Here is a 12445-nt window from a genome sequence, read left to right as displayed (position 1 = left end):
TTTATAGAACCCAAGAACTCACCATTCCTGTTATTGGCGAATATCAGGCCGGCTTTTTAACTGAAATTAATTAAAAAACACTTTTTATCACAAGACGACTTTTTAAAAGAAAAGTTATGAGCTCCGTTAAGCCAAGAAAATAATATTCAAGCCATTAAGCCAATAAAAATAATGTCAAATAATCTTCCAAGCGTAAAGCTACCTCAGATTACTATCAATAAATAAATAAGACCCAAAACGAACAGAAATTACAATAAATAGCTGAGTCAAACTCGAAACGTGCAAAAATTAAAATGAGTAGGGCTTATAACCCCTATGCCTTCTCAAGATCAGAACACAATTTGTGCTTTACCGGAAATACAAACAAACACATGACCATGAATTGTCAGTTAAATTGACAAATACTGACATTTGTTCGTTGAGGTTTTAAATGGAAATATACTGGCATTTTTTGTTAAGATTTTGATAATTTTTCATTTATGAAAGTTAGAAAGGTGAAAACATTTAAACGTATTTTGTTTTCAGTAAAGTGCAAATTGTTTTCTGGTCTTGAGAAGGCATAGGGGTTATCAGCCCTAGTCATCTTAATTTTTGATCGTTTTGAGTTTGAATTGGTTGTTTATTGCATGACTACGTTTAAAATATTTTAAATTTTTAAAGTTTAATAAATTAAAAGTTATCAAAACTTCAAGGAATATATATCCGTATATGCATTCTAAAACAACAATCCACAGCCATTTTGTTTAGTAAAGCGCAAATTATGTTCTGTTCCTGAGAAGGTATGAGGTATATCAAAGATATAATTTCCACACTGGCTATCTCAAAATTTGATTAGGTGTAGTATGGGATTTCATAGGCGTGGGGGAAAAGCTTGTTGCCCTTGTGATTCTCCTCCGAAATCTATACGATCACCTTTTCTGTATACACCTTATATGCCCCCAGGACATAACTTACAACCCTTGCCCCGAGGGCGGATGGGGGGTGTGTGTCATCCTCAAAGACATAATTTCCAGGCCTTTCAATTACATTGGACGAAATAGCTATCTCAAAAGTTTATTAATGTGCTTGAAGAAATGGTGGGCGTGGGAGGGGGTTAGTTGCCCTCAAGTCACTTCCAACTATTGAAAAGGGCACCGGCTCTTTCAATTTCCAATCGAATGAGCTGTTTCTGAAGTTTCTTCGACAGTAAATGGATATCTCAAAATGTCATATTTATATGCCCACAGGACATAAGTAACAACCCTTCCCCCAAGCTCTAGAGAGGGGGGATGTTGACCTCGAAGTTTTATTATCTGATCGTTGGACTATTTCAAAGAAACTGAAACTCTCAAAATTTTGATGGGATGCATTTGTGGAAAAGAGGGTGTAGGGGGGATGTGTTCCCTTTGATTCAAAAAATTAATTAATTAATTAGTGACCTTAGAAGAAGAGACTCAGTAAAAGTTTAAGGAGCGTCAGGTTTTTCTAATTTTATATGAGACAATAAATATGGTATCAAAAATTTTTTGTGAAAATGTATGTGTTTAAAGCTGATCAAAGAAAACAATAATCTATACTAATCTATAGTAATCTGTAATAAATCTATAAAAATATCTTATGTAATCTAATAGAGTTTTCACACCTGAAAATTCATAGTCACTCACATACTTCACAGAAAATATGGCTTCACAGTGTATATATTTCATACCATTTTACTAAATGGCATGCAGTTCACCAAACTAGACCACCAAACTAAAGTCCTGTCTAAGGTCCTCCTTTATTACCCAAGAACTCACCATTCCTGTTATTGGCGATTATCAAGCCGGCTTTTTCACTGAAATTAATTGAAAAACACTTTTTTCACAAGAAGACTTTTTAAAAGAAAAGTTATGAGCTCCATTAAGCTAAGAAAATAATAGTCAAGCCATTAAGACAAGAAAAATAATGTCAAATAATCTTTCAAGCGTAAAACTACCTCAGATTACTATCAATAAATAAATAAGACCCAAAACGAACAGAAATTACAATAAATACCTGAGTCAAACTCAAAACGAGCAAAAATTAAAATGAGTAGGGCTTATAACCCCTATGCCTTATCAAGACCAGAACACGATTTGTGCTTTACTGAAAATACAAACAAACTCATAACCATGAATTGTCAGTTAAATTGACAAACATTTGTTTGTTAAGGTTTTAAATGGAAACATACTGACATTTTTTCGTTAAGATTTTGATAATTTTTCATTTATGAAAGTTAGAAAGGTGAAAACATCTAAAACGTATTTTGCTTTCAGTAAAGTGCAAATTGTTTTCTGGTCTTGAGAAGGCATAGGGGTTATCAGCCCTAGTCATCTTAATTTTTGATCGTTTTGAGTTTGAATTGGCTGTTTATTGCATGACTACGTTTAAAATATTTTAAATTTTTTAAGTTTAATAAATTAAAAGTTATCAAAACTTCAAGGAATATATATCAATATATGCATTCTAAAATAACAATCCACAGCCATTTTGTTTAGTAAAGCGCAAATTATGTTCTGTTCCTGTGAAGGTATGAGGTATATCAAAGACATAATTTCCACACTGGCTATCTCAAAATTTGATTAGGTCTAGTATGGGAATTCATAGGCGTGGGGGGAAAGCTTGTTGCCCTTGTGAACCTTCTCCGAAATTTATACGATCACTTTTTTTGTATACACCTTATATTCCCCCAGGACATAACTTACAACCCTTGCCCCGAGGGCGGATGGGGGGTGTGGGTCATCCTCAAAGACATAATTTCCAGGCCTTTCAATTACATTGGACGAAATAGCTATCTCAAAGTTTTATTGATGTGCTTGGAGAAATGGTCGGCGTGGGAGGGGGTTAGTTGCCCCCAAGTCACTTCGGAAAGGGCACCGGCTTTTTCAATTTCCAATCGAATGAGCTGTTTTTGAAGTTTCAAAATTTCATCTTTATATGCCCACATGACATAAGTAACAGCCCTTCCCCCAAGCTCTAGGGGGGGATTTTGACCTCGAAGTTTGGTTATCTGATCGTTGAACTATTTCAAACAAACTGGCAATCTCAAAATTTTGATGGGATGCATTTGTGGAAAAGAGGGTGTTGGGGGGTTGCCCTCTGATTCCCTTTGACTAAAAAAGCAACTAGAACTTTTAATTTCCAGTTAAATGAGCCATCTCTGAGGTTTAAACGACCTACCTTTATATAAGAACTTTATATGCCCTCTGGGCATAACTTAGAACACTTGCCTCGGGCTCTGGGGGCTCGTGCTGACTCTGGAGTTTTTATTATCATATAGTGGAACTATTTGTAACAAAATGGCTATCCAAATTTTATAGATGGGTTTGGGGAAAAAAGGGCTTGGGGGCTAGATCCCCTTTAGTCTCTTTAAATGTGAACTAGAAATTGAGCCCTCCAAAGTTTTATCAGATGGGTTTGGGGGAAAAGGGCGTGATAAGGGGGCTAGATGCCCTCTGATCTCTTTGGACTCTTAAAATTGAACTAGAACTCTCGATTTTGATCAAATGAGCCCTCTCTGAAGTTTATACGAGCATCCTCTCAATAATAACCATATATGCCCCGAGGGGCATAGCTTAAAACTCATGCCCCCAGGTCTGGAATGCTTTGTCGACCCCCGGAGTTTTTGTTATGTGATGTTTGAACTGTCTTTAACAAAATGGCTAACTCAAAATTTTTATCGTAAGTGTTTGGGAAAAAGTGCGCGGGGGGAGGGGACTAGTTGTGCTTTTTTAACTCTTAAAAAGTGAACTAGAACTTTCAATTTCTAGTGAAATGAGCCCTCTCTGAAGTTCATTTGTGCATCCCTTCTATAAGAACCATGATGTAGCTTACAACGCCTGCCCCTGGAACCTGAAGGGTTTTGTCGACCCTGAAGTTTTTATTATCTGATGTTTGAACTATTCTTGATAAAATGGCTATCTCAGGATTTTTATCAGTTGAGCTTGGGAGGAAAGGGGTTCGGGGGGGGACTAGTTATACAATGATCTCTTTCGACTCTTCAAAAGTTAACTAGAACTTTCAATTTCGAAGCAAATGAGCACTCTCTGAAATTTATACGAGCATATCCTCTATAAGGACTATATATGTCCACAGGGAATAACTTACAACGCCTGCCTCAGGCTCTGGAAGGTTTTGTCGACACCAGAGTTTTTGGTATATGATCGTTGAACTATTCTTAACAAAATGGCTATTTCAAAATTGTCATTGGATGTATTGGGAAAAGGGGCGTGAGGGGGGACAGTTGCCCTCCAATTACTTTCGACTCTTAAAAAGGGCATTAGAACTTCCGAGTTCCAATCGAATGAGCCCCTTTTGAAGTTTATACGACGACTCCTTCCATGTGAAGCACCTCTGGCAAAAAAGTAAACAAATAAATACATAAATAATAAAACACTGGAGCCGTGTGGCCTTTACTATTGACAATATAGCGCTGCCTCTGAAACAGGTTTTCTCTAATTGCTGGACAATCATAATACTGGTAAGTTCAACAGGTTCTGAGTATTGTGATGTTTCACTTTGACGTTTTAATCACTAAATAAATTGAATGAAAAAATGTTGACTAAAAGTACAAAAAGGGAAGCAAAAGCAGTGAACATCATGTTTTTCATGTTTCATGAAAGTGGTTAAAAAAACAGTTAAAACAGAACATACGAGAACTTACCAATGCATACAAGAGGAGTGATCCAAGGAGCATGAATTCCAGCATGAACCATGGTGTTAAAGCAATGATCTAGAACCATCAATATGACTTAACACAAATATAATAAAATAAACTATAACTCTAAATGAATGAATAACTTCAACAAAATAAACAACAAACTTTTTTAGCCTAACTTGCTTTATTCTGATTATTCGACTAGGAATGCTTCTAGTCTTAAATTTGAGCCATGTTTCACAACTTAGCATGTCATGTGACCAAATGCATATGCTTGCCTTGGAATTCCCCTCTACGGTCGGTTCATTAAGCCGAAAGTGTATCAAAATTTTAAACTTTTATTTAAAAATTGTTTCTAGGAATTTTATGATGTTAGGGGTTCGAGGGAAGGTCTTTTCTCACATAATGATTTCTTTTGATCTGTTTTATTTGCATTTTTTAGTGTTTCCCTTCTTTTTATGTCGCTGTTTATTGATGCTACCCACTTCTTTTTTTTTCTTTTTTTTTGATAGCTGAAAAAAAGAAACTGCTATGAACGACATCCAGCCGATTGCTTTTTAAAAACTTTTTAAAACGTGTGACATGAAGTGCGACTCGTTGACACATTGAGTTCTTTCATGGTAATAAATTGCTCGAATAAAAAAAGGAAACCAAAAAAACTGCTTTTGCTGGAAATTCATCAAAACGTTTTTTTTTTCTGCAGCTGTTTCATTAACAGCATTCACAACAGCTTAGATAAAATCACATACTTTAACATTTTGTTGATGTCAGGCTTCAAGGTCGTATGAAACCTTGGTCGCATACGCCACTTCAATCACGCCAGGCAAAAGCGACTGGATTCAATTCAAATTTGTAAGGTAGATACATGCAGCTGAAGAAGCTTAGCAAAAAAAAACTTAATTTGTTAACCTGTACGACCCATATGCTAGTAGCCTTCAAAGCTTCATAATTCGGGGACACGCAGAATGAAACAGACTTTATAATGAACACTGACTATAATGAACAGGATATTATAATGAACAGGACGACCCATATGCTAGTAGCCTTCAAAGCTTCATAATTCGGGGACACGGAGAATGAAACAGACTTTATAATGAACATTGACTATAATGAACAGGATATTATAATGAACAGGACGACCCATATGCTAGTAGCCTTCAAAGCTTCATAATTCGGGGACACGGAGAATGAAACAGACTTTATAATGAACATTGACTATAATGAACAGGATATTATAATGAACACGACGACCCATATGCTAGTAGCCTTCAAAGCTTCATAATTCGGGGACAGGGAGAATGAAACAGACTTTATAATGAACATTGACTATAATGAACAGGATATTATAATGAACAGGACGACCCATATGCTAGTAGCCTTCAAAGCTTCATAATTCGGGGACACGGAGAATGAAACAGACTTTATAATAGACATTGACTTGTAAGTAAGCATCAACAAGCCCTTTAAGCTCAAAGTTGGAGGGCTTATGTACTTTTAATGAGCTTGTTATATAATTTACCATTTGCATTAAAAAAATAACGTCTTTCCGTCTCAAACAGGTACAGTGGCTTGTAATAAATAATTCTAGAGTGTGTTAATCTTCTGGCACAAGTGGTGTCATAATTGTGTCAAGTGATCTATCTTTTACTTGCCTCTGGTATTATTTGGTGACAATACCGTGCCTGTGGGGGGCGTAGGGAGCTTTGCCTCCTAAATTTTTTGCCCCTATTAGATTTTGAAAATACCTTTTGAAAACATGCCTTCTATTGTATTTTCGTTGAAAAAACGACAAATTGCAAAGAAATTTGCCTCCCCTACCGAATTATTAAGAATTAATGCCGCTATTTCAGGATTTTGTTTCCATGCATGTGCAATTTTTATAAAAAAAAAAAAAAAAACTGAATGCAGCGACGTAGTTCCTCAACTATTAGGTAAACTATCCTAATGGTAATTTTACTGATAGACTTGGAACCAAATTTATCTTACCATCAAATAAACAAAAAAATAATAATACATATTTTGTCTTGAGACAAAGAAACGTGACCTAGTATGGACTTCCTATATTTTAACAGTCGAACAGTCGGTGGTAACAAAATGTAAGCATTAAAAATATAGTATCTGCTACATCTGCCTTCTTGGACTAGTAATTCTTCTCTAGTACAAAAATTTAAATTAATTCTGCCTACAAACACTATTGATAAAAGAGTGGAAGATTTCAAATCCTCTGCTAGAATACTCAACCGCCAGTAGTCTTTCCTACTCGTATAGTATGTAGTTATGTTTCTTTTTGTTGATTGTAATCTCTCTTTTGGTTGATTGCTTATTCTCTCTTTATTTTTTATTTTTTGTCTTACTCTGACACTAAGGCTACAAACCTTCTATTGTTTTGTTGACGGTCAGAAATGAATTGAGTTGAATTGAATAAATTCGTTTGGTGTATTGGGGGGATACCAATAAAATATTAAATGCTATACATAATGCATTTTTAAGAGTAACTACAATGTCTTATTATTGAAAATTCTGAACAAAGTTGGTTTTAGGCAGAAACCAGATACTTTACAACTTGCACTTTATCATTATTCTTGAACAATGATCCTTCATGGGACAAACCATCAAGGCGACGACATCTACGAAGTCGAAATAAATCTATGGTGAAGAAGCAAAATCAGGTTAACGCTGGGTGACACTCAATTTTCAAACAAAGTCCAAAAACTGCCAAACTAACAAAAAGAATTCCACACCTATTCCGAGACAATAGTCATGATCATGCTATTAATATTATTTCGCCGTAAAGCCTTACAGACCAACATAGCCTAAAACTTTAGGCTAGATTACGAAGGCCTATGGAGAAATCCTTGTCCGTAAGGAAGGCATATCCAGGTAGACTCCAGATCCATATAAAGTTTAGTGGTCATAAATTTGTTTTATATTATGGAAATTAAGCTTTTACGTACTCAAATTTACGTTGTGTAATGGAAAAGTAAGCCTAGCACCAAAACAAATTTCTGGATAAACAGTTGATAAACTTCGAAAAATAACTAATGACATTTTCCTAAAAACCCTGTTTCCACCTCAGTATTATATTTTGCTTATGTTTATTATACATTTTATATAAATGTACATATATTTTGAATAGATTTTAAATTTTGAATCTATTACATATTATTTTTTTTTATTTTTTGTATTTACATATTATAATTTCTTACATATTAAGCTTTCTTCATATTTTATATTATATACTTCAAACGATGATAATGACATTTTTATAGATTTTTACGTTAACATAGTGTAAAAGGACTTGTTCATGAGTGAAAATTTATGTTTAATGTAATGTAACTTAACTACTTAGTATAGAGAATTGCGCAAGTAGTGTGAAATCCACTCAGCCTATTACTAAACTAAAAACATTTACTGTTATAACCAAAATGATTACACATATAATTATCCATCTCTTAGACAGAGTTTTGTATAGGTTTTATAATGCTTGTAATTGATGAATGTAGTTTAAATCACTGTATCTCTTACACACACAAAATAATGTGCAAACTCATAAACAAGTCTATGAAATTTGTTTTTGTTTTATCGATCCTCTGTAAAAGCAAGAAAATGATATTCATTTTCTTTAAAAGACCCATTTTTTGTCCTATCTCGAGCACCAGCTTATAAACCGTCCGTCAAAAATAGATTCCCCATAAAGAACTATTTGAAATAGAAGCATCGAGATTACAGAAGTTTATTAAGAAGTTTACTTTCGGAACTAGAAAAGTTGTGTTTGTTTTTGTGCTACTTTGTAAGCCATGAAATGAAATGATGTTTTTATATGGAAAAGCAGCGATAATTTGAAAGGCTTTAATGGAGTCGTTTCATGGAAATTGCTCTTACTAGATTAGGTTTAATGTGAACCCCCTAAGGAAAGTATAAAAAATAAACAGGTCAATATGCACTATCTTCTTCTTTTACACAGCAAGAAACTTCTATGTGCCCTCCCCCTCCTGGAAATAGTACCACTCTTGTCTTGCTGAATTTCATATCCTTGTGTGAGGATTAAACTCAAGGGGGTTTGGAGCAATACCCCTCCCCCCAAATTCTAAATTGAATTTCACTGTCCATAATTTACAGATTATCAAGTAATTTCTTCACCTTTCCTCCTTCAAAAAAGTCTATGGTGCACATCTGCTATGCGTATATTCTTCAAAATAAATTATACAGTTTAATATTTTGTTTTTGCTATTAGTTCTGCCCTGTCTATTAGTAATGACAATTGAAGTAAATTTTTGATTAAGTAATTTTTTTTTATTGGTCGATTTTATTGAAGTAAATTTGCATCATTATTATCACTAGCAGTACTATAATTTTAAAACATTGTATAAAATACTATAATAAGGAGAGAGAGATGGATACAATTATAATTATGCCCTTATAAGCGTAATAAGCCCTTAGTCACTTCGCAACCGTAAACGTAAATTCCGTAATGTAAATTCAGTTAATGTAAATTCCGTAACGTTACTGCAGCATACAACCTTGAATGCTCCCTTGATATATATATATATATATATATATATATATATATATATATATATATATATATATATATATATATATATATATATATATATATATATATATATATATATATATATATATATATATATATATATATATACAATATATATATATATGTATATTATATATATACATATATATAATAGGTATAATATATATATATATACATATATATATATATATATATATATATATATATATATTATACCTATTATATATATATATATATATATATATATATATTATACCTATTATATATATATATATATATATATATATATATATATATATATATATATATATATATATATATATATATATATATATGTGTATATATATATATATATATAATATACATATATATATATATATATATATATATATATATATATATATATATATACATATATATATATATATATATATATATATATATATATATATATATATATATCCCCTGCCCCCACCCAAAAATTTTGTCCTAATCGTAAAAACAAAGTGCACATAAAGTGCAGTCTTGATTCAGATCAAGTGCAATCTTGATTCAGAGTTCAAAGTGAAAACACCTGTTCTAAATTGGATATTCCATGAGCAAACCAGTAAGCTTTTTAAGTAGATTTAATCCTGGTGTGTCAGATTTCACAATTTTTGGCAAAGGATTATAGGTTCTGAGCTATATAATTTACTGTGTGACTTCACCAATACATAACCGATAGAATAACCGTCTCTGGACTTTAATAAAAAAAAAAAACTAGTTTTTTTTAAACTGAAAGTAAGGAGCGACATTAAAACGAACAGAAATTAATGCGTATATGAAATTGGTTGTCCCCTCCGCAATCCCTCCCTCTTTACGCTAAAGTTTTTAATAGTTTTAAAAAGTAGAATTGTGGCAAAGAGTCAAACTTTAGCGTAAAGAGCGAGGAATTGCGGAGGGGACAACCAATTTCATATACGGAGCAATTTTTGTTCGTTTTAAGTTTTAATGTCGCTCCTTACTTTCAGCTAAAAAAACTGGTTTTATTTTATTTAATCACGTAGCATAAGACGCATAGATATGAAAAGTAACTTGAAAATGAGACATTATACATCTCTCTACCATCTTAGAGTAGCCTGCTAGCAATGGCAGAAAAAAAAATGAAAAAAGGATATATGTCACTGCTAGCCCCTCCCTCCAATAGAATCCTTGGTTTTCAGCATGGGGGATGAAAACTGTAATTCCAAGGCTTTATGCACTTTTCATTTAAATATGCTGCCATTTTCCAGTGATTTCAACAGGCAAATTAGTTTTGGGGGGATCGCACCTAACGCTAGTAGTATCCCCTCAATCCATCTGAGTGCCCAGGTATCCCGTCATTCTGAGCGGCCAGGTATCCTATTATTCCGAGTGCACAGGAATCCTATTAGTCGAAGCACACACATATCCAAATGTGCTATTGGAGTTGCTAGTCCCTCGTATCCAGCTAAAAACCTATGGGAAAGATTTACTATTTAACGAATACATTATATGCATATTTTCTTGACGAATCTCTTCTATGGTTACAATCGGACCCATATACATATGGTGTTATCGCAATTTCAAGTTGATAAGGAAAATTCTTGGAAATGTTTGCTAACTATTCTTTCTGAAACATTGCCATAAATACAAACGCACAGAAGTGTAATTGTGAATGGTATCGGACAAATATTTTGATATAAAAGAATATTCGTCCAAGTTATTTTCATTAGGTGAAGTGAGTTTAATCTAACAAGATATCTAAACGGAATCTTAACCCGGACTCTAATATACAAGAGGTTTGGGATCTATCTATTTTTATTGTATGCTTAGCAGAGGAGGACTGTTTTTTATACAGTTTTGGTTTATAAAATGATATTTACAGTCCGGTTTAGTTACTGAATTGTATGTATATCATCTATAGTTTTGAAATCACCCCTCTTTATTAGCTGTTCTTGAGCTACTGAATTCAATCCGTTTGATATTTTGAACCTGGACCTCCAGAAAACGGTAAAGAGCAAAATCAAATCTAAAAAAGAGCAATTACTGAATTTTATGTGTATATACATCATATGCAAATATTGGTTTAGAAAAATACCCCTCCTTATTAGTTACTCTTAAACTTTTGTATTCGGTCCAAGAATTATAATTAAACCCAAGCAATAGCATGGTTATTAGTATTATAGGTATTATGAATACGACAGGCTCCGCCTCCAGATCAAAATTTTTTTGTCTGTTTGTGAACGAAAAATGGATGGACACAGTATCAATAAACATGACAGGGTTCCATACCCCTAGGAAGACGGGAGGGAGGTGTGGGGTAACACTTTTAAGATGATGAGGTAACTTTTCCAACTTTTTCCTACGTTTTAAAATTGCATTAAAGTTCTTGGAAATACATTCTAAGGCAATCAATTTATTCTTTATTGAAGGATTGCCAACTGATAAGCGTCAAAATATCGCAACAAATTAATTGCGCAATCAGTTTTCTCGATGGGAGCTGGATTTTTGGCAAATGCTACCAGTGATTCGTTTCCAAGCACCTTTTTTTAGCCTCATTCCAAGAATGAGCATACCGATTTCGAAGAACTTCAAGAATTTAAAAAATGATGTGTTATCTGGTATTGTGTAGTCTTTCATGTTATTGGTGAAACTATACAGCGAATACACGTAGGCCCATATCATGATTTCTGAGTTTTTCTTGGCATGTTTCCGAGAATTTCAGCAATGATACGTTATATGGCATTGAGTAACCACTCAGTGTTATCGATGAAACAATACAATGAAAACAAGCACTCCCATATCCTCACTTACGAGAATTCCTTGGCATGTTTTAGAGAATTTGAAGAATGATGCGTCACCTGGTATTGCGTATTGATTCATGCTGTCGGCAAAATGCTACAATACGTTCTGTGACAGCCTTCACATCTGGTCGGTTGAGATAACAGCTGATAAACAGCTGTTAACAGCAGATAAAGAAGCACATTTCCACATAACAAACTCAGCTTCTTGGTAAATACAAGTCTCTTAATTGGTAACGGAGTATCAAAAATTAATAAAAAAAGCACTTTTGCATAGAAAAAACTCAGCTAGTCGGTATAATCCTGGTGTTTTAATTGGTTACTGAGTATCAAAAGAAATAAATGAAAGCATTTTTGTATACAACAAACTTGTATACAACAAACAAGCTACTTGGTAATTTCCAAGTAATTTAATTGGCAACTGAGTTTGAAAAA

The 12445-nt window shown here is 33.4% G+C and overlaps 2 protein-coding genes across 4 annotated transcripts in view; one reads left to right on the top strand and one right to left on the bottom strand.

The window, feature by feature from the left end:
* The window catches only part of LOC136033548 (metabotropic glycine receptor-like), a 129131-nt gene that overhangs the window by 99076 nt on the left and 17610 nt on the right, over positions 1-12445 (bottom strand). For 2 of the 3 annotated variants that reach the window (XM_065714289.1, XM_065714290.1), the window contains exon 3: positions 4661-4729. The exons of the other annotated variant lie outside the window; for it this stretch is intronic. In XM_065714289.1, the coding sequence (XP_065570361.1) occupies positions 4661-4729 (69 nt within the window). The remainder of the gene's footprint in view (positions 1-4660; positions 4730-12445) is intronic. 3 annotated transcript variants of the gene reach the window in all.
* The window catches only part of LOC136033549 (protein EFR3 homolog B-like), a 77916-nt gene continuing 75261 nt past the window's right edge, over positions 9791-12445 (top strand). The window contains exon 1 of the mRNA XM_065714295.1: positions 9791-9816. The gene's annotated coding sequence lies outside the window, so the exon portion shown is untranslated. The remainder of the gene's footprint in view (positions 9817-12445) is intronic.

Source organism: Artemia franciscana, chromosome 12 (assembly GCF_032884065.1).
Source record: "Artemia franciscana chromosome 12, ASM3288406v1, whole genome shotgun sequence".
NCBI classification, from domain to species: Eukaryota; Metazoa; Arthropoda; class Branchiopoda; order Anostraca; family Artemiidae; genus Artemia; species Artemia franciscana.
Note: the sequence above shows the minus strand (reverse complement) of the source record. Positions and strands in the feature narration are given on the sequence as shown.